The sequence below is a fragment of the Cyrtonyx montezumae genome, unplaced genomic scaffold (genome assembly GCF_038088225.1).
Source record: "Cyrtonyx montezumae isolate F1298 unplaced genomic scaffold, pur_monq_1.0 scaffold_16, whole genome shotgun sequence".
NCBI lineage: Eukaryota > Metazoa > Chordata > Aves > Galliformes > Odontophoridae > Cyrtonyx > Cyrtonyx montezumae.
Genome location: NW_027071892.1, coordinates 1,096,466 through 1,118,600, shown reverse-complemented (window position 1 = coordinate 1,118,600; position 22,135 = coordinate 1,096,466). Strand labels below are relative to the sequence as shown.

At 46.6% G+C, this 22,135-nt stretch overlaps 2 protein-coding genes and 1 long non-coding RNA gene across 3 annotated transcripts; 1 reads left to right on the top strand and 2 right to left on the bottom strand.

The window, feature by feature from the left end:
• Positions 1-5,598: 5,598 nt before the first annotated feature.
• REXO5 (RNA exonuclease 5) lies at positions 5,599-20,235 on the bottom strand. The gene is made up of 19 exons (XM_065732302.1): positions 20,125-20,235; positions 18,375-18,496; positions 17,380-17,506; positions 16,441-16,528; positions 15,250-15,399; positions 15,026-15,114; positions 14,152-14,267; positions 13,207-13,345; positions 12,612-12,706; positions 11,770-11,872; positions 11,061-11,194; positions 10,660-10,768; positions 10,185-10,283; positions 9,919-10,056; positions 9,329-9,421; positions 8,636-8,855; positions 8,064-8,257; positions 7,324-7,433; positions 5,599-5,816 (listed from the first exon to the last, which is right to left on the bottom strand). The coding sequence occupies exons 1-19, from the start codon at positions 20,233-20,235 to the stop codon at positions 5,747-5,749; spliced, it is 2,307 nt and encodes a 768-aa protein (XP_065588374.1). The 3' UTR covers positions 5,599-5,746.
• On the bottom strand, positions 19,114-19,728 carry LOC136046420 (uncharacterized). Its single transcript, XR_010621981.1, has 2 exons — positions 19,632-19,728; positions 19,114-19,275 (listed from the first exon to the last, which is right to left on the bottom strand). It is a non-coding gene; the product is annotated as an uncharacterized LOC136046420 (long non-coding RNA).
• ERI2 (ERI1 exoribonuclease family member 2) lies at positions 20,234-22,097 on the top strand. Its single transcript, XM_065733000.1, is given in 6 exon segments — positions 20,234-20,578; positions 20,624-20,787; positions 20,834-21,053; positions 21,055-21,161; positions 21,522-22,049; positions 22,051-22,097. Coding segments are annotated over 6 exon segments (1,395 nt in total). The 3' UTR covers positions 22,082-22,097.
• The last annotated feature ends 38 nt before the right edge of the window (positions 22,098-22,135 follow it).

Sequence of the window (22,135 nt, the reverse complement as noted above, 5' to 3'; positions counted from 1 at the left end):
AAAAAGACTGATGTGGAGGCTTCTGCAGGTGCTGTTCTTTAATTCAACAAGAGAAAGGAGCTCTCCAGCAGAGGCTGCTGTGCTAGCAAAAGCTCCGCGTGGAGGCCTGAGCTGATGGGAAGTGATTCTATGTGAAGTTTGAGGCATTCATTCAGCTTCTCAGTGCTTTGTTCATCGCTTCATTTTTTCCTAAAGTGAGGTCTGAAGTGTTCATTCAGCGCACAGAAACTGTGCTCACCTGGGGCGGGCACACACCGGTGGAGCTGGGGCAGTGACGCTGAACTGCAGCAGCTCCAGAAGGGGCAGATTGGAGATCTCCATGGAAAGCGTTTGGCCATCTGGAATGTGGATTGCAGCAAGGAAATTAATTTGTAGCACGTCAAGGCTTAGCTGTACCAGTACATCAGACACAACACAGCTTCTTTCTTGAGTGTTGAGTACACAGGAAGGGGAAATATTTTCTGTAGGTGGTAGGGCACGCAGCTGTCAGCAGCTTCTGTCCCATTGCTTTCAGTGTGTGAGGAGACCTGCTCTTGTCCCACTGCTCTTTCAGCCTAGCAGGAGCAGGTCATGCCTGCTGCGTACAGTACTTGCAGGAGCAGCCTGTGGGTGGGCTAGCAGGGAGCTGTTGGTTTCAGTGTGACCTTGGAGCTTACAGGGCAGTTACGGGATGTGAGCCAGACTCGTGTCTGCTTTAAACTCCTAACACAGGAGCTGTGGTCAGGGTGCAGCTCTGTGTAGTAGGCCAGAGGCATCAGGCCTGCTGTGCTGCCCGAGAGCCCTCCCAGCAGGCCCTGCCCCTCTGTGCCACTGCAGCGCAGCTTCACATGTGCTTCTGCAGCCTCTGAGAATATGCTTGCTTAGTGGTTGTCTGTGAATTAGTTTTGGAAGGGGCACAGTACTTTCACTCTCCATATAATTTGTCATTGATGTAGGCCACGGGACTGGAGTGCGCGGTGATGCTGATCAGGTGCTCAAAACCATTGGAACTATTTAGTTTTTTTCTTAGAGAACACATTAGAAATGTTGGTGATGTGGAGTCAATCTGCTGCAACTGTAGATTACTGTAGATAACTGTAGATAACTACAGATTGTTGTAGGAATCTACTGGGAATCTGATCTGACATCCACACTGGCATTTTATTGCCTTCTATACGCAAAGAAGTGCAACTCGTGCAAACTTTACTTGGCAGTGCTGAAGTGCAGTGCAGTGCCACTGAGTGCCGTGGCAGCTTGGCTCAGTGCTCCCCTTCCTCCTGGGGCTGTGATTTTGGGTCAGAGGCTGTTGATAGATTGATTCAACTGTGGGTATGAAAGATTGCACCCAGAGCTGGCCATCAAACTTCACTGAGTAAATGAATGGAAACTGAACGTGGAGCTGTGCGTTTATTTGCTGCTGGTGCTGTTTGATAGGAGAATTGGAGCTCTATAGCACCATGCGATTGTATGGAGAGAACCCCAAGGAAGAGATGAGTGTGGCAGGTGGTGTGGGACCTGCTGGGCTGTGGGCTGCTGTGGGTTTTGCCCCGACTGCTGCCGTGGCTGTCAGAGCTCTGAGGCCCTGTGCAGCACAGGTCATGTCTCATCTGCTGCTCCTGTGCATCAAACATGAGTACCTTTGTTATGGCTCTAAGCCTTGTTCCAAAAACCCCAAACAAAGCAGCAGAGTCAAAGGCTGCATGGGTACTGGCCGTGGGTCTGACACTGCACCTTCCTGTTCACAGGAGGAGAACAGGCATTGTGAGCTCTGGAGTACCGCAGCCCTGAGTTCTGCGGTGTGGCCCTTGTGTCAGTAATCCCTGATCAATTGTGCGCCTGAGCTCACTGTGCTTGAAACATGTGCACATGAACTTTTCCTTTCATATTGAAAAGATGCATGGCCTGAAACTGAAGATTCTTCAGTGTTTCCATATACAACAAAACACAAATTCTGAAGGTTTCCGGGTAGTGAAATGCGTAGTGAAATATAAGTGCTTATTTCTGTTGTGTGCAGAGACACCAGTGTTGGATTTTTCTCTCTGGAATATCAAAGATTGTATGTTTGGTTTTGTATCTTCAGTTGAAGTGAAATACATGAGATTGTAAGACAGAAGGCTGTAACTCCTTCACCGTGAAGTACATCGGTACCTCTACCTCTCGTTCTTATACTTGAACAGTTCAAGTTGACCATCCTTCTCTCCCAGGCTATGATGCCTGGATAAGTAATGTACTCCAATTAAGTGTTACCTATTTACTCATCCTTTTTGGTATCCTGCTTTTAACCTGCATGCAGTCAGCCCCTTGGAAGGGAGCAAAGCCAAGCTGTTAAGGAAAGCGTTGGTCCTCCAGGATCGCGCTCTGGAGCGATCCCGTGTGGCTCAGGGCCTTCTAGCATCCGGCGTTCTCTCTCCAGTTCAGGCTACGACAAATGGGAAACGGAGCAGCTGCTCCCCAAGGAGGGGCCATTTGGCCCTTTCGTTTTCCCTTCAGAAGTGCCATGAGTGTATTTCTTCTTTTGGTAAAATGTACAGTGTTTTGTTCCATGTGAGAACAGAAAGTGAGGGCTGCCGCTTCCTGCACTCAGTGTCCTGCTCAGGATGAATTTACGCTTAAAACAGAGCTGAGAGTGCTGGAGATGCCGCGAGGTTCTCCTATTTCTCTGTTCTTAGAAAGCTATCCGTGATTGCACCCTGAAGATAAAATCTCTTTCTAGATGGCATGCCTTTTACACGCAGAAACACATGTTCTTCTGCAATGCAGGTTCTCCTTGGCCTGCGGGGTGGCTCGGCCGGGGCAGTGTGCTTTCTGGGATGTTGCCAGCAGAGCTGCCCTGTGCCGTGGGAGTGGTTCTTCAGTCAAACTCAGTTATCCTAAAAATGCATATTCTTTCTTATCTGTAAGTTCAAATAGTCTCTCAGAAAGGAAATGGGCCAGCAGGAGTGGTGGGAAAGCCTCATGCTGCAAGGTGTGTGCTATCTGGAGTTCCAGGAGAAATGGATGTGACCTGCAGGATGACGCTCTCCCCCGGCACTGCTGGGCTCTGTCCCTGTTGACCTGGGGCATGGAGTGAGCCCATGGCACCTGCACGCAGCAGGAGGGAGCACTGATGGAGCCAGGCAGGATTGCTGCGGCTCACAGCACTGGCACTTGTCCTGGAGCTCAGCCCCGGCGTGGCCGTGTCAGCCTGTATGGAAGGAATGTGTTTTGGTACTGTATTTCCTCCCAGTGAGGTGAATAACTGTAAGGAAACAGTGACAGAGTGTATCTGTGCAGCTTCCACTGAACTGTGTGTGAACACAACTAGCTACCAGTCTCCTCAGTAAGCCCTCAAGGGTACATGGGATCAAATTTACCTTTCTCCGTCTCAGGAGTAACCCTTGCTTTCCAGGCTTACCAACAGATACCACATCTGATCCAATTTTCTCACCCCAGGAAATGATGAATGCATTGTTACGGAGCAGAACCACGCTTCCTCCTTCAGCGGCACCAGCACGAGTGCTGCAGTTGTAATGCTTGGAAAGGCTGCGGTGAGTTCTGTTCTGCGCAGGGTGTCTTTATTGAGGGATGTGGCCAAGTGTGAAGTCATGATCTAGAGAAGTGGGAAAATGTGAGGTGATGCATCTATGCTGAGTCTCTTCTGCTTTGCTATTTTACAAATACTTTTCCTGTATCACTTTGCTCACCGTTATCATCTGGAACAGAATGTGCAATCTGAGGCACAGTGCACGTGGGCTGTAATGAGAAGGTGGTTGTTACTGGATAGCAATCCTGAGTGCAATGTTTGGTTGTGTCCCTCTGGAAGAGCATTAAGGTTTTTCTTTACCTATAAGAAAAGCATCGGTTTGTCCATTACTGACTTCTTGTGGAGTTTGTGCCAGATGTATATTAAATATTTTGGTGCTTTTTCTAATCCAAGTTGCCATTCATTTACCCTTTTGTTGTATTTCTGTATGTTGAAGCGTCGACACACCTTTTAAGAAAAACGGGAAAGAAAAGAACAAAACCCCATCAGCACCACAGAAGTATTGCCTGTAGTCACTGTATCCCGAGTTGTGTAGCTTTGTAAATATTCAGAGCTTCTGGGTCTCACTCCAGTAAGGTCTGGGGGAGGGACGGCCGGAGGAAGCCAATCCCTGGGGGAGGGAGCTTGCACGTTGTTCTGTGCGGTACTCAACAAATGAGGCGTTTGTTGTGTTCATGTAATGACACTTTGGTGTTCACTTTTTGTGAAGCTTTGTACAAAATGTTTTATTTAAATCTGAAGTCCTTTTTACATTTTCAATTAAAAGGGGAAAAAATAATTATTTTTTCATGACTATAACTAGGACTCTTGCTGCTTTTATTTGTTACCCCTAGTTTCCCAAGCAGGAATCCTGGCTGCTTACTGAACCCAGCGCAGGGAGCTGCCGACCCTGTTCCTAAGTGCATCGGAATTAAGATTGTCCTGTTAAATTTGCGCACATTTGCAGTGCACACGTGTTGGAGGAACTGGGTGTAAGCAGTGTTAACACGAGGGGGCTGTGCGGGGGGGATGAGCGTCAGTGCGGGCAGGTGCCGTCCCCTGCAGCAGTGCGGGGTGAGGGGCTCGGACTGCCTGTCCGTTTTTGTAGCAGCTCACTGTGCTCATCCCGGTTTGAAAAGGGCTGCCGAGCTCAGCGGGCTTAGATACGGTACCTTTCTGAAATGAAAGGAATGAATGGCCGCGTTCATCTTTTTGTCCTCATTCATTTGAGGAAGTCTGGAGGTACGAATGAGCCCGAAGCGGGCGCTGCCGTGCCCGTCCGCTGCCGCCGCTCCTGGAGCCAGGCATGGGGAGCTTGGCTGGGAAGCAGGAGGGGGTGATGATCTATTGGCTGCATTTCATCCTCTCCGGGACAGTAACTATTTCAAAGTAATCTCAGCCTATTTTGATTCATGCTAAGAAACGCTTGGTCCTTGGTCTTGCTTTCAAACGTGGTAACAAACATTTTCCTTCATTTTCCTTTGTTTTTTTTTTTTGCCCCCAACACTCAAAGCTTTCCAGGGCGTTCTCGTGCTTCAGTTTGTTGATGAGGGGTGGTCAAGCAGGGTTTGCAGAGCTCAGGGCTGATCCATCGAGCTGTATCTCATCTCACACTCCTGCAGGTCAGGGCTGGCTCCTGCAGCAGCTCTGCACTTACAGCTTCCCCCAGAAAACACGGCAAGTGAAGTCTGAGCAGCTGTGCTTTCCTTGAGATGGCCCAAACAGCCCCTGCCCTTCCCCCGCAGCCAAGCTGCAATTTGTTTGTTTTCTAAGGGGCTATGGGAGAAATGAGATTGTCCAAGAGGTATGAATCACCAATTCCTCCTTTCCATGGGGGAAGTACAGAGCTTTTCCAGAAACGAGGCCTGCGCTGTTTCGGGTGCTGGCACAGCACATTCCCACGGAGAGCGCGGAGCTGCTGAACAGCTGCCCAGGTATGACACCATGCTGCTGTGAAAGCAACCCCGCGGTACAGCAGTGCCCCGCGCTGACACAGCTCAGCTCACTGAATTCAATCACAGCCATCGGGTTCTTCTGCCCAAGCACTGCCAAGCTCGGCACCAGGGGAAAAAGCCACAGCCAGAAGTATTAACAGAAAAGGCTTTGTGCTTTCTAGATGTTTTGAATAGCTTTTATTTTTAGCCTTTATAAAACATACAGAGTGAAAACCTATTGTTCGTATAGCAAGGGCTCTTTACAAAGACATCAGTATTTAAAATAACTATGAATATCTTTACAAAAATCTCTGATTAAAAATTTGGCAGCTTAACAAGCGCTGCTCCCTCTGTCGTCTTTTATTTGCATCAGACCAAGGCCGGACTGTGATCCATGAATGCTGCAACGTAAACAAGAGATGTTATTTCTGCTCAGGGCAGCCTTGATGCATGCAAGCTAGCTGCCCGACGAGGGAGAAGCCTGCAACCCCCCAGAGTGGAAAAACTGCATGTATTATTTTCTGCCCAACAAATTTTGTCATTCTTTTGGAACAAGAAACTTATAAGCCCCCTGGGAAACGGTAATTTGGGAACCACTCTTGGCAAGAAAACTCTCCCAGGTCTGGGAAAGCACTCCCTTCTTCCCAGCAGTCTAAGGCACAGCTGTTAGTGGAGGCAGCATGTGATACCAAACTTGTGCAAGACTCCATTTGTACACATCTATGTGCAATCAGCACTGCTCTAATGAGGTAGGAATTGCTGCTATTTCAGCGTGCATGCTATTATTCTTTGACGTGATGGGTAGCCAGCTAAATGATTTTTTTCTAAAAACACCTATTTTGGAATTCATTTAAGCTACTAGAAACCGGCCCACTGACAGCAGATTATGCCAAGAGCAGCCCTTGGCAAGTGTGCTTGGTGATGATTTGTCACGGGCACTGAGCACGACTGTTGGCTCAACCTTCCGGGGACAGTGGTCCAGAGGCATCACACTGCCACTCCTCGGGAACCTCTGCAGGTAAGGGCAGCACACCTGGTCACCCCACCAGGAGAGAGATGCTGCCCTGTCCCCCTGCTCGTCTACTGGTGCAGCTCCTGTCTCCCTGGCCCAGTACCACTCTTGCTGAAGGGACCTGCAGCAAGGCGGGAGCAGATGTCGGACTGAGCAGAGATACAGTCAGCCACTAAGGCCTTTCCTGGGAAAGGTTTACACTTTCTGGTCAGCATCTGAGCAGTGAATGACCGTGGCAGCTCAGGCTGCAATGTGAATGAAGGCTGAACCATGTGGAAACATCCCTGCTAGTAGCTCTGAGGCCCAACTCAATGTCTTGTCCTTTCCTACAAAAGCTTAAGGACTGAGTGAGAAGTGGTTGGTTTTCCTCTTTTTTCTTTTTTTTTTTTTTCATTTTCTCTTCCACATTATGCTTGCATGTCTCTGATAGGAGAATGAAGGAACCACCTCTCTGATCCAGGCTAAGGATGGAGGCACATCAGTCAGTGCCACTAGCCAACTGCTAGATGGTGCCTGGGCTGTAGTGCTTCGGTGGTTTGAAAACAATCAAATGCACAAAAGCCCAACATCCAAAAACCTAGCTGCCGTGGAACCTCTGCCTGATTCAGTTAGAAACACATAGAGCTTACCTTGCTCTCACACAACTGCAAAACTGTATTAGCTTCAAAACAGGGACAAAATGTCCAGCGGGGGCTTCATCCAACCAAAAAACATGTGCAACTAGTCAACACCCTGGATTTCAGCCTTGCTAATCTGAAGCATGACTCATAGGAAGTTTAAGTTTTATTGGCCTAATATGAAAGTCAGACTAAATAAATATAACAGCTTCTTCAGGGCTTTTGTCAGTCTTTTTCCTTTTTAATAGATGAAGACAAAAACATGAGGCAGTTAGTTACCTGTTCATTCCAGGAAAGAGAACAACACACAAGGTGTTATTCTGCAGACTTCTATAAAGCTTTTTTATGTGCTGGTCTAACTTCTTCACCTTTTTCTTCACATCCTGCTCCTGTGTAACAAAATACAAGTATTACGATACCCCATTCTTCTACAGGTATGTAACAGTCACATTTAGAAATGCCTATGAGGAGGCTGAGCTGGGGCAGCATCAGGGACTGAGCAGGTGAGGACAGCAGTGACTATTACTGCTGGCACCTGGAAGGGCACCAGCTCAGCTGCAGGGAGAGCTGCACGCTCTACTCAGACGGCACTGCAGCTTCCTCCAGTAAGAGCGACAGCCACACACACAGACTGATTCCTGCCTGTAATGCTGCATGATGATTCATTTCTCTCCCTGACTTCTGAACCATTTCCTGTACGTGTGCTTGGTCAGCTCCCAGGTGGTAGGCTCCAGCTGCTGAGTAACATCACTTACTGCCTCATGCCACCACGCTGGATTTGATACTCTGTGGTACCCTGCAAACACCACATAATCTCACATGGTATTACATCTCCTGAGCACCTTATGCAGATGGACCTGGGGCAGCTTCTCTGCACCAGAACAAGGAGGTCCTCCTGCTACACAAGCTCTGCACCACTGGCAGCTCATGATCACTCCTGGCTCAAGGCAGTAAGCAGTCCAATGTCACACACCATCTCACTAACAAACAGAAACAAGAAGGCATAGCCTTAAACTCACAGAGTCAGACAGCGGTGCCATTTTCTCACTTAAACTGTTTCCTCCTTGCTTTTCACTGCTGTGATTCATTTGCCAAATCCATCTCCAGAGGTGACCTGGAGCAAGAGCACGCCTGCTTCTGAGTGTGCTGCCCTTCATGGCCCAGCCACTGATGGCTTCCAGGGCATCCACTGCACTTTGCGATTTCTGGAACTCTGAAAAACAAAGAGGAAAGAATCGTGATTTGCCAGCTCTTTTTCCCTGTTCTTTGGCACCTGCAGGGCAAGGCTAAAGGTGGAGGAGGAAGATGAGAAACTGAAATTGCTGCAGTGAGCAGATGTTATCTTGCTTCAGGCAAGGGTCAGACCATCAAAATGTCGGATAAATACAACAACACTCTTCCAGTTGTTCTCCTGACTTCTCAGAAGTGATCACTAGTTGGTATGAAGCTGCAGAGTAGGCAGCCACGCTTTCACTGGACTACCATTAAATGTTGGCACTTGGAGCACATGTGAATTTCCATCATATTTCCAGGGGCTGCTGAACAACGTTGCATGAAGAGAACAAGCAGGCTGCATTGCAAAGCCACCTACTGAGGAAACAGCAGGTCATGTGCTTTCCGCTCTGGAGATCCCTTGGCAGGAACAGAGTTTCCAGGTCTTTCAAGGGGCTGAATTCTTCTTGCAAATCTGCCTCAGTTAATGACTTCTTTATTCCTGCCACATAAATCATCCCTTCGTTTTCTATATCCACTTCCAGCTCCTTTATCAGAACATCACAGTCCAGTGTTGCAGCAGTGACGGGTCTCTGAACCTGAGGAGGGTCCAACAGGAACAAACAATGCATCAGCCAAGGCAGCTCTGTCTTCTGAGCTGCTATTTTAAACGATTTTGTCTTGTTATCAAAACTTTGTTAGCTATTTTCCTTTCCTTGAACAATGTAACTAGTAACTGTAGGCTAGCTTAAAGAGTCATGAAAAAGGAAAAGATCACGTTAGCAGTGCAAGAACACTAGATGATTAAGAACCCCATACTGCTTTTATGGCATTTCAACAGACAGCATCTCAGCTTTTCATTTTAAAGATTGAGTTGTCAAGACAGGGCGCTTCCTAACCCCCTCGTGCTCTCCAACAGAAAGGAAAGGAGGCCACAGCATAAGTTGTCTCAGAAGATGGTGGCAGCATGGCCAGCCGAGGTCCATCCTATGCACTACATATTAAAAGAATGGCATTGGCCCATAATCCTGCACTAAATGTAATCTAGGCTTTTACTATTTACTTTGCATACCTTAATGCAGGAACCTGCTACCTCAGCTCCATTTAAGGTTTCCACAGCAAGCTGGGCAGCTTCCAGCACATCGTATCGGATACAGACGTATGGCTTCAAACAAAAGGACAGGATACTTCAGGTTTATGAATAGCAGACACTAGCCCTCTCCTTTTACAGATCAGGTCTTGGGGTTCTTTTTTGTTTTAAAAGGCATATAGTTTGAGTGGGTGACACAGGTAACGCTCCACATACCACAACTATTAAAAAACCCCTTCAATTAGCTCAACTATTAAAAGCAACCTTCTTCTGCCATTACAGGCCTTGGCATATCAGCTCTGTTGTGAGGGATAAAAATCAACTCAGCATCATCAACACTAGGTTAAAGTATTGCAGCTTGGACAGCAATGTTATATCGTATCAGCTGTGTTCATTCTTGTCACACTGTGGAGCAACTTTCATGTGTGCTGAGAACTGTCCCCCTCATACTCCACCCCCAGAAAAAACACCAGAATAACTGGTAATTAAATGTTCCTAATCAATATCTTTTCAAGAGATGACTCCTGCCTTCACTGCCTGCCAGCACGCCGAATGCTGTCAGTGCTCCTCACCTGGTACGTTTCAGTCACCACTGTGAGGGACTGGATTGGCCCACACCTTCCAAATTCTTTTTTCACAGACTTCAGGCAAAAGTCTTCCTCAAAAGGACCTGCGTAAATTGTCAGCATGTCAGTCAGCTTGTTTCTCACCTGTAAGAACACGGATTAGAGAAGGAACTTCACAAAGCAGGGAAACTAACTACCAGGTGCTACCAAACACATCATGTCCCGTCCCAAGCTCAGCACTGAAGACTATGCTCACACAAATAAATGAGTACCTTCTCGCAAAATCCAGATGCAATGTACTCTGGATCCAAACTGAACTGAATTATACTGAATGTGGAGAGGGGAATGTGTTCCAAGGCTCTCTGAAGAACCTGGAAGGAAAAAAGAGGCAATTGTACCACAACAAACCAGAAACAGTTCCTGAACTTAACTCCCAACTTTGCTTCTCCTTGCTGTCTAAGGAAGACCTCAGGCAGAAATTACTTTTCAGTGAGTCATGAGAGACTGACAGAGTATCAAAGCCTATTTCTGAAATGCCAAAATGGATGCAGCTAACCTGGTATTAACACCATTGCTGAAAACACTGTCAGTCAGCTTTTTAAAACAAGACCCACCTACTGCCCCAGCACAAGAAGAACTTTTGGCAGGGTGTTGGACTTGATGATCTCTAGAGGTCCCTTCCAACCCCTACAACTCTGTGATTCTGTGTGACACGTGTTCAGACCAACCCACTCTGAGTCCATTCACCTGTTTGTTTGAAGTGCTGAGGTCACTCTGACAAAGGCCAGAAGAGTCCAGCTCCCGTCCGCCCAGAAGGAGTGGTTTCTGGCCCATCCCCTGCAAGCAGGCCAGAAAACTAGCAGAGAGAGAAGAAAAACACCCTGCAAATTACAGTAGTTACCAATGTCATGAGTTACAAGCCTTCAAGAAGTGCCCATGATTGAAAAATGATACAGTTCATTAAAGATATTTTAAAGAATATTTTTGTCCTCAGAAGAAGCCCAGGAAACACTTGTGAAATTTAAGATGTAACTTCCAAAAATGTTTTATTGCTACCCTGGAATTCAGTGTCTCTCTGAAGATACGGGAAGCCTCTCGAAAACAGCTTCAATCAAAGGAAAAACATGCATCTCTGAGAATCTTGTTACCGTGGTTTGGATGGGTATGGAGGACCATTCAGCTGCTTTTGGACTCCGCATCGCTGCTGCACCACAGATTTGTTCGGTGAGACTTCAGTCTGCCTTTCAGCTGCCAGCAGCATTTCCAAGTTTAGTTCTGCTACCTTGTGGAAAGAAGATGAGCAGTTGGCTTTCATCTCTGCTAACTGTAACAAACCACCAACCCTGTGCTTGCTCCATGAGTCACCACAGTAGTGGAGAGACGCAGGGATTCATTTTTTGCCTTATTACTTTCTGTTGTCATTTTCAAGCAAGCAGTAATTGAGCACCATCCAGCAAGCACGTGCAAAAAGAGTTCTCAGAAGCCAGCAGCACAAGAAAGAGACTTCAGACTGATAAAATCAGCTCAAATCACTGACAAAACACAAAAGGTCCCTTGCTTGATTCACTGAGAGAAAAGACAGGCTGTCCCACAGGCTGCGAGCGGTGGAATCTTTCTCTTCCCAGTGCCTTGTGAGAGACCAGCAGCAATGTTCATTCACAGCAGTGTCTGAGTACAGGGACACTGGTGATGTTCCAAGTTACTGAGATACCAAGACACAGGCTGAAAGTAAGCTACCACAACCAAGGCTTTTATCACAGCTCCATTTCCTCAGTAAAAGAATGGGCAAGAGTGTTCTTCCCATTGTAAGCACAACAATTTGCACATTCTGCTATTAAGGACATGAGACATAGCTACCTTCACTGGTCCTTTCTCAATAAAGAACTGAGCTAATTCCAGTGCAGCTCTAGCATCTTCAGCAGGATCATGACCAAGCCTCTGTTCACATTGGATCTCCTTCCTAGGTCATCAAAATTAGATATACAGGAAGGTTATCTACCTTTCCATACTAACCAACATCTTGTTTTTTTTCTGAAGTAGGTCCTTTTCAGCAAAATAGCTTTCATCTCCCAAAAAATGATTTTAGTTCCATGCAGCAATGAAATTTGCTAAATATTTCCCAAAGTTACTGCAAGAAACACTTTTGCCAAGTTGAGCAAAACACAGTAAAGCATAATCATTCTTCATTTCCCCCCTTGATCAATGACTGAACTCACAATTTGCAAACAGGAGGGGAGGCAACTCCAGCTCTGAGAAGTCTGGAGCTGAACTGTGAGCACTGCATTGCTAAGACGTGCTACGGTAGCTAGCACAGGAAGGGAGATGATTAAGTCAGTACATCATACTTTCCTAAACTCGCATTTCTTTCTTGATAGATGCAACAAATCTCATTTGTGTGAGCCACAGTGCATCTGCTGCTCTACAATTTCACACACAACTGCACAATAGCTGGTTTTGTGGTTCACATACAGACAAGAACTCAGATCTGGTTGTGCCAAGCATCCTTGCTCAAAGCCAGGCCAATCTGTTGTGCTACTTAATGCTTCAAGGAAATAGCAAATTCTTTGATACCATGTTTATTTGCTTGTTCCTTTGAGTTTTAGTGGAAAAAAATATCCTGTTGCTACTACTGGAAAAGCAGGACCCCATGAACCACAACAGTTCTAATACTTCCCATGACAATGCAGTCACAATCTTACCCCAGAACGGCTTTGGCTAGAAATTTTAGCTTAAATCTTCGGCCTTCATTTCTGGCAAAAAGTAATGAAGTATCAATAACACTGGGATGGATCATCTAGAAGAGAGAAAATATGACCAGTTTAAGAACAGCAGTCGTACAGAACTGGGCAATAACTCCATTGTTATCTGTGCCTTTTCATTTCAGTTGCCAGCTTCTTGCTGACATATAATAGGCCCATAAAAACAAAACACAGGGTAATAATGAAACAGGCATAAATCTCTTTTCTAACACTCTGTTCGGAAGATCAAAATCAGATTAGAAAAATTAATTATGACTCAGGGATTTTAGGTTGATTAAATTAAATATACAAATGGCTTTGGCTCTTCCCATGACAGAGCTATATCTCTGTCTAATCAGATTTCTCCCTTCCTTTTGAGTTCAGAAGAGCAGCTTGCACGTTTTTCTATGTGTAAGAGGAGTTTCTCTCTTTCAAGTCCTTACAAACATAAAGCTACGTATAATGAAAAGCAATTAACAAGTGTCTACTAATAAAAATAACTGTATGGGCCTTTTGCATCAGAAATGAGTATCATCCAGCTATGAAGAACACTCACTTGCAAAGCCCGAAGGTCAGCATTTAGAGAATGACCCACCAATACTGCATCACCGGGAAGTATCTTTTTCAGTCTGGTTTGTATGTCTGGCAATCTTGTTTTCACTGGAAGAAGCATTTTCCTTGTGATTCCTGAGTATCTTCAAAACAGAAATTAGATGAGGTAGAAGCAATGCATTAGCAACAGCATTTACTGGAGAAAATCACTAGCAGGGCATGCAAAATATGAATCCAGCATAACTTATGACAGAATGTTATTTACTGCTTTCTCTGTGGACATATTCCAACACAAGAGGATGCACTGCAGAGATACCAAGCTGCTGTGCTGTCACATGTTTCAAATGTTAGTTCTCTCTCAAGCATGACTTAAGTGATGCAGTATTCAGCATCAGACAGCACAGGTAACAAAATCCTGCATGGCTGTTATGGAAGGAGGTGCTTCCAATAACCTGAGGGAACTGGCAGCTCACCTCCTCCATAAACCCAGAATAAGACTTAGAGAAGACATGTTTTGAGTCTGGTCTGCTTCTGTTGTAATGAGCCCAGCCCCAGCATTAAGCAAGCTGATGACCTATGCTATTCTTTACCTACAGATATGCAAACTTAGCTACAAAGCAGAGAGTTGATTTACAATCCTGTATCTTACCCTGCATCCTTTTTTAATCCAGCCCTGAAGAGCAGCCTGTACTGTGATCATTTACCTATTAAAGAACATTTCCTACAGCACTACAGAATGCCTAGCTAGACAAGCAGACACTGTGTAGCTGCGTATAACACAATGCTGGTAATTCTAACCACATAGCACAAACTGTATTCTTAATACTGAGTGAAATGCAAGAACAGTGAGAGCATGCACACTGAAGTATTCTGAAAGTTCCTGTGTAGAAGGCTTAATCTGAAAGGGCTGCAGGTCTTAAAGATGATAAGAAGCTTTAATGAAAGTCACCTGGTGCAGTAGTTCACTATCACACTTTCCGGTTTGACTAGCTCGTTCAGAAGGCACTGCCCCTCTGCATCCACCAAGGAGACACGAGTGACTTCATTCCCTCTTGCAGTCAGGCACTGTTAGGACAAAGCAGAGGGAGGTGCTGGCTCTGCTCAGTGGCCTTTAAGAATCCTTAGCTTTGGCTACAGCCAATGTCACTACCACAAGTCACTTTACTCAGAGATCTACCACTTGCAGCTTTCATACCATACCATGCTTCATTTCAAGTGGTAAATGCCTGCCCTAAACATACCAAACACACAGCCAAGCATAACGTAAAGAAAACCTCTACAGGGAAGTGCTGAATTCACAAAATCAGTTATTACTCTGCAGTGCAGAACTGCCACTGACAGTTCTTCACTTAAGAAGATTAAAAGCAGATTTAAGCAATTTAAAAGCAGACCCCAGACCACATCATTAGTCACTCAATTTGGATGCCGCCACAGAACTGTGATGGCTACAGAAAAGTTGTGGCACAGAGAAACCTTTTGCACTCCCAAACCTCGGGGAGAGCCAAGGGAAGAAAATGTAAACAAAAACCTCAGGACTAGAGCACTGGCAATAAACCTAGCAGATCCAGACACTGTTGTGAGAGTCAGCACAGAACTGAGCTCCCTGCTGCACTGCTCAGGACAAAGAGAATTTTGCTGCTGTCCCCAGAATCACTGAGTCCCTCACATGGCTGCACTGGCACTGGTAACATCAAAGAATGGGCTGGAAGCACATATGCCAGAAGTGGTTTAATGAGCACACAGAGTGCCTGGTTCAGTTTGGAAAAGCCAACAAGAGCTTGGCTGCTTGGCGATGCTATACAGGGTCATGCACTTATCGTTACCATTTCACAATCCAGACCAAAGAGGGGGCTGCTGTCTGTCCTCTGAAGATCACACTCTGTGTACATATAACCCTTACATCCAGGGGAATCTAAAATGAAAAGATACATGTGAATAAGGCACAGAACTCTTCTAACAGTTACCATACAACTTATATAACCAAACATCTCATTCATTTTCAGAATTAAAAAAATAATCATACAAACCAAAACTTCAGAAAACCAACCTCTCATGGGATAATCATTTTTTTGTAGCTCTTCTGAGCTTAGAGTATAGCTCGTGAGGCCTCGTTTTTCTTTCCCATATTTCCAGATGATGGGATCACATTGCAAGCCTGAGCTTTTATGAACACAATCAACGCCAGTGGAAATCAAGTCTGTAATGTACAGGATCGTCTGTCAGGGTGAGATAGCACTCCTTACTTGCAGTTGGTTTTCTGCACAAGTAGCAACATTTGAAGGCTATGCCATTTAAGAGAAAATGCGTGGAGCAACAAACTGTACATACATCAGGATATTTAATACACGCTGGCATACAAGTTTATCAGGACACTTGAATCCACTCCCAGTGCAGCTACTGACACTGCTAGCAGCCTGTGAGCCAGCCACACCACAATCCATCTGACATTCCTCTCAGAACAGGGAGCACACCTTCCTCCGATAGTGCACTCATTTATCTCATGTAAGCCATAAAAGCAGCTCTCTTTTCTTTCTACTTTATAAATTTCTTTCTCCAAAGTCTTGTTCACAGAAAACGTGCTGTAAGTGCAGCTCACAAAGAAGCAAACACTGAACTGACTTCATAATCCACAGCTTTATGAATTTTAACTATTTTGTAGGTGGTCCTCTGCAGATTGCACTTAAGGAAAACTGTACCTGACATCTCAGCTCTGTGACAGTGCAGTAGGCTTACAGTCAAGGTGCTAGAGGACTCCGTTATTACAGTGAAAGTAACAGCTGCTCATTCTCCAATTTAGGACTTGAATTCAAGATTCCTTGCATTACACTTCTAATAATTTCAGTGGAGTTCTCATGGTAGTCTTGTAGATTTTGTACAAGTCTGCTGGATTACAATTACCTCTATAGAGAGTGTAAAAATAGCTGTCAAAACACCTGTTTTTTATCTTCATTTGCAGCTCAGTAGAACAAAAAAACTATAGATACATCTTATAATAAAATGATCACAGAAGGGGTAATGAAGCATCAGAATTCTGTATTAAACTCATTAAAAATTATCTTGGCTTTTTGCATTTACTTGTGATAATAAACTCAAGAAGGTCCCTTTTGTACATTTTTACTTTTGTAAACAAGTTGACCATAGCAGCATGCTCTGTATGCACAGGGTGCAAAGCCATTAAATTACTCCTGAAAGTGAATCACTGTGACTGAAACAGATAATGCAAAGCTAAGCAAGGTACCTTGTGCCGTGCCTTGAGGATTCAGGCTTGCTCCTTCACCACACAGACTGGCTAGGAAGTTAGCTGAAGGGGGTGGTAATGTGAATCTCTGAAAAAAAGAGATGTGTTATAAAGCTGGAAATACAGTATAAATGTCAAGCATATAAGATGCCTCTTTATCCCAAGGCATCTCTAGTTTAGGGAAGGATGGGTAGAAAGGAAGTACATTCAGAATTTTTTGAGGAAAACGAAACAAAGACAGTTCAGTTCTAACGATACACAACATAAAACTGTTTGTCACAAGAAGGTTTTGCCTTCAGTGATGTAATTAAGACCACAAGTCGCAGTCCTACGCTGACAGAACCTGAAGCAGTTCCGGACTTTGCAGTTAAGCCACGATTTTGTATTTGCTGCAGTTTGGGAAACTACAAGTGTGAATCAAAGCACTCCTTCCTTTTCCTTCCTTCCTTCCTTTCCTTCCCTCCCAAGACTTTGCTTGCAGCTCAGAAAACTAAAATGACTCTTTCAGTAATCTTCAAATAAATGGGAGAAACTTGACATAGAGCACACACTGAGATTTTTCAATCAGTGGGAACAGCATAACTCTACAGAGATTCTCCTCACTCACACTCAAGAGTAAATTTCAAATGAGTGGAGGTATTTTTCATCTCCCAGACTCCAGTAGGAGTCAGAAGCACGGAGAACTGAAACACCACTGTATACACATTTGACATGGAAAGGCTGCAGAGATCTAAGCATTGAAAACGTTTCTCACATTGAAGCCCTGGCCTCTGCTCTGGGCTGTCAGAGCCTACAGAGATGCTCCCACTCACTTGGTGAGGAACCAAAGGTGAACACTTCCTGCAGGAGAGGCCGCAGCCTCTCAGTGGCAAGCAGTCAGTGGGACATCGCTTCAGCACTGCAAGAATTTTAGCAGACAGCAACAGTTCAGGGACTTACATGCTGGAACACTTTCCGGAGGTGTCTGAACTGTAAATAGAATTTGTAGAAATGGAGCTGGCTCGTTTCATGCAGAACAATAACCACAACCCCAGCCAGACGGCTTTGGTGATAAATATGGCACCAGCTGCAATAAAACGGACAAATAAATACATCTCAAAGCAACACAGTCATCACACACTTAGAAAAAAACTCAGAGCTGGCCCAGCTTTTAAATTTGTTGATAGCAAAGCACCAAGTGACTTCAACGAGAAGAGCCTTCTATCACTTACCTCAGCTAGACACACATCTCTGGACACAACGCAACACGAGACAGAGAAAGAATGAGTTGTAACAGAACTCCACTACAGTACCATTTCATATCTTATCATACCTCATTTACGTGCACCAGAAGAGGAATCCAAACCAGTAACTCCCACAGTAATGATGCAATCTAGTCCATCAAACTAAATTTCATCAAACTTCAGCAAAATGAAAATTTCACAAAATCATTTTCTGTTCAATATTAAAAACCTGAAGTGTTTTTTGCATTTAGCTTTATTGCAAGACACGTTACATGCTGCCATACGTGAGCCTTCCGAGGTCACACACACCCCTCTTCAGTAGGAAACAGAAGAGCTACTGAGATGAAAAAAGGCAAAGTGACTAAAACGGCCTTCCCAAAACACTCCAGAGAAATCACTTCAAGTACCCCTGACACAGAAAGCATAGTGCTAACATTTTAACACCGAATTTCCTTTCTCAGTGTGTGAGGCTGCTGTTCCACAAACTGTTTTGTTTCATGCAGTCACAGAAACAAGTATGAAATGTTAGAACTTCTGTCAGAAGAGGAATTCGGGTCTGCAACCAAGCCTACCAATAGCCACATCTATGTAACACAGGCTGTCTGCACAGCATTACAAAGGCTCCAGAACACACACTGCCTGTGTGCCTTCGGGGGCTCTAGCACAGCGGGCACAGGACAGGGCTGCTTCCCAGACACAGACATGCTGTACCTGGGCTGGGATGCATTGTGGCTTTTCCCCAGGGCCGCGTACTGTAACAGCTCATACAGCTGCTCCTGGCTGATCTCACAGTCCTCACCAAGCAAAGCTGCTGACAAGCGAGATGACTTCTCCTGTAAGAAGGAAAACGCCAGTAAAAAAAGGTTTTGTGTGACCACAAAAGTTTGTTGAACAGAAGGCGAATTAAACAGTAAAGAGCATACTGCTCGGGCACAAGCAACAGCGTGTTAAATAACTCTTCCATTCACTGAAGTTCCTTTTGAGCCCACACTTCAACATCCATTACCATCAGCACTGCAGCAACCTGGGTACTTCAGAGATGTCCTGCAAACACCACCACGTGCAGACACATGCACACCTCGCACAGGGCTCTAGCCAGAACCCAGCTTCATGTACCTGCAGCATCTGTTGAGGCACACAGATCTACTGATCCTGCTGCAGAAACTGTTTCACAGCATCCGAAGGAGCTGTGGGCAGAGCACATCAGAGATGAGGCAGAACCACAGAATTCAGCACAGCAGTTCTTTAAGCCATGATCACAAATTCACCAGCTCACCCAAGCTGATCAGCAAGAACATAGGCTATTTTGGAGACTGACACTGACTATTTGGCTGTGGAACTCATATGACCTGTAAAAATCTTCAAATATCATTTTTTATTACATAACAACAGGACATCACCAAGGGAAGGTCGTGCCTGACCCATCCGGTGGCCTTCTGCTGTGGAACAAAGTGGGCAAAGGAGGGGCAACGGGTGTCACCCGCCTGGACGTGTGCCAGGCCTCCAACGTGGTCCTGCACCACATCCTCATCTCTGAGTGGGAGAGAGATGGGTGTGAAGGGTGCACTGCTTGGTGGGTAAGGAACTGCTTGGATGTGGCTGTGCTCAGTGGCTCTGTGTGCAGGTGGAGGCCGACGAGCGGTGTCCCCCAGGGGTCCGTCTGGGACCGGTGCTCTTCCACATCTTTATCAGTGACACAGATAATGGGATCGACCCTCAGCACTTTGCTGGTGACACCACAGAAGGGAGGGATGGCATCCAGAGGGAGCTGGACAGGCTCCAGAGGTGGGCACATGAGAACTAAATGAGGTCCAGCAAGGCCCAGTGCGGGACACTGTACTCAGGCTGGGGCAATCCCAGATGTGTATGGACTGGGAGAACAACTCATTGAGAGCAGCCCGGGATCATCCCCCTCTGCTCTGCCCTTGGGAGCCCCCACCTGCAGCACTGCATCCAGACCTGGAGCACCAGCACAGGAAGGATGGGAGCTGTTGCAGTGGGGCCAGAGGAGGGCACAGGGATGCTCAGAGGTTGGAGCTCCTCTGCTGTGGATACAGGCTAAGGAGCCGGGATGTGCAGCCTGGAGAAGAGCAGGATCAGGGAGACCTCATTATGGCCTTCCAGTACTCAAAGAGAGATTACACCCAGGAGAGGGACTGACTGCAGCAGCAGACAGCAACGGAGCAGGGGAAAAGACCTCAAAGGGAAAGAGGGCGGCGAGGCGCTGGCACTGCCGCCCGGAGCTGTGGGGGCCCTTCCCTGGAGGTGCTCACAGCCACGGCCGGGCCCGGGGCAGCCAGAACGCGGCAGGGTGAGCCGGGGGCCCTTCCGACATAACACGAGTGCTGCACGATGGCGGCACACCGCGGGCAGCAGCCACGGCCCGCCCAGCCAGGGGCCGCTCACGCCAGGAGCCGCGCCGCGTCCCACACGCCGCTCTGCCACTTCTGTCCCAGCTCACCTTCCTCTCTCGGCGGCCCGGCCTACTCCTCTTGCCACCCGCACGCAGCCCCTCCACGTCCCCGCCCGCGGGCCGCTTACACCCGACTGAGCAGACGGACCGACCTTCCATGGCCGCGCCAAAAAGCCGGAGCGACCGCGCCTGCGCGGGGAGAGCGCGGCCGCGGGGCGGGGCGGGGCTGCGGGGTTCGGGGGGCGCGGGGTGCGCATGCGCTGTGCCGTGGGCCGTGTTCGAGCGGGCCTTGTCTCGCTCCGTCCCGGTTGTGTTCCCGGCCGTGCTGCTGAGCGCCGCCACCGGGCGGATCGAGGCCGAGTGCCGCTCCTTCGTGCAGCCGCAGGAGCAGCCCGTTGCTGTCCGGGTTCTGCACGGCGCTGACCGGCGTCACTCAGCTATCGCGCGGCTGCTCGCAGCGGTTCGGTACTCCTTTGAAGGGACAAACGCATCTGGAGTTGATGTCGGTCGGTACTGACACGGGTATTTCTCTGTCCGTTGCCCAAAGAGCCAAGCTGACGGAGGAGTCCCGCTGAACATCTGCTTGTCGCAGTTCTTGAAGTGGCTTCGGAAGGTACAAAATGAGAAGAAATCTCTGTTCAGCTCAGATATCCCAAGTAACGCCGTTCCAGAGGCAAAAAGCTGTGTGCTTTTGTCACCTGGATGGGTAAGGCAACGTTCCTTTTGCTTATAGTGCGAGGCAGCACACATTAAACAGGAGCCCTTGGTGGGGCTGTGACGATACCGGCACTCGTTCTGACTGCTTGTCTCTGCTGACTGACTGGGAAGATGTAGCTCTAATACCTAAATCTCATTCTGAACCAAATTCAAACTGTGTTCACTTGGAGGAGGACTCAAGTACAGACATCTTAACACTGTCTGAAGAAAAAATAACTCCAGAGCAATCGGCTGCAATGAGTCCAGGTGATCAAAGTTTGGGGGAAAACTCTGGTACCCATAGAACCTCCTAAATCCATCATTTACAAGAGTCCCGATACTACTATCAATAACGTGGGAACGGTACAAAGGCAGATTTCAGGTCTTTCTGTGCAGTGTCTCGGGCACGGACTCACATGTGAACGATCCAAATCATTTATTACAGGTTTTAACATCCCTTATACTTTCACAATTTCTCTCTTGTAACTTTCCCACCCGCCTTTACATATCAACGATATAACTTCCCCAAACAGTCCTTAACGGTGCATACAGGTGATGATCCAGTCAGGGCTGTGAATCTTCCCAAACCACGCACTCTTCCTCCAATTAGGGCCTGCCATCACACAGCTTACTTGAACTTGTTTTCCTCTTCTTCTGGAAGTGTCCTTGGTTCTCAGCCTTCCTTTCTCATGCTGTTTATCCTGTTCCACAGCTGCAGCTCTAAATATACTTTTTGTATTCCCACATTTCTGTTTTAAGATCCCATCTGCAGAGGTAAATGCTATTTCATCCCAATCAGTAATAATGAGAATTTTTTCTATTCCTTCTGAAGTTCCCAAAAGAAAGCCAACTAGTCCAACAGCACTGCTACCAGCAAAGAAACAATCTTTTGCTATCTGCCAAGAGAAAATAGCGTCTTCAGATCATGCCTTATCTTTGAGAAATATTAATTTGTCCAAAGCATCTCCCACCATTCTGAGCTCCGCAGTCAATCTGAATCAGTCTGTAACAGCTGTGCAAAATGGAAAGCTAGCTCCCCCTCTGTGTAAGTGTAGTTGAAGGGCTAAAAGACTCTATATGTCAAATGCCAGTCCAAATCATGGCAAGGCGTTTTTCTGTTGTCCTGTTGGTAGGCGTGAAGGTAATAAGAGAAGATGTGGATACTTCAAGTGGGAAAATGCAATTCTAAAAGAGAAATCTCACGTTGCCACCATGAATGTAGATGCTTTGACCTCTCTTGGGACATGCCTCAGCACTTCCGGAAATTCTTCCAACAAACTTGTTCCTTGGACCATCTGTGGGAACTTGAAGCTTTTTAATTTGGTTGTCTGAATCTGAAGCTCTGTTAGTTAACTGTAGTTAA

What these genes read in the sequence shown, in the direction of transcription:
- REXO5 (XM_065732302.1), bottom strand. Translation starts at nt 20,235, where the DNA reads ATGGAAGGTCGGTCCGTCTGCTCAGTCGGGTGTAAGCGGCCCGCGGGC. An exon ending in CTGACCTTCGGGCTTTGCAA is followed by an intron (nt 12,707 to 13,206) that starts GTGAGTGTTCTT and finishes TCTCTCTTCTAG; the next exon opens with ATGATCCATCCCAGTGTTAT. An exon ending in CATCTGGATTTTGCGAGAAG is followed by an intron (nt 10,057 to 10,184) that starts GTACTCATTTAT and finishes GTGTTCTTACAG; the next exon opens with GTGAGAAACAAGCTGACTGA.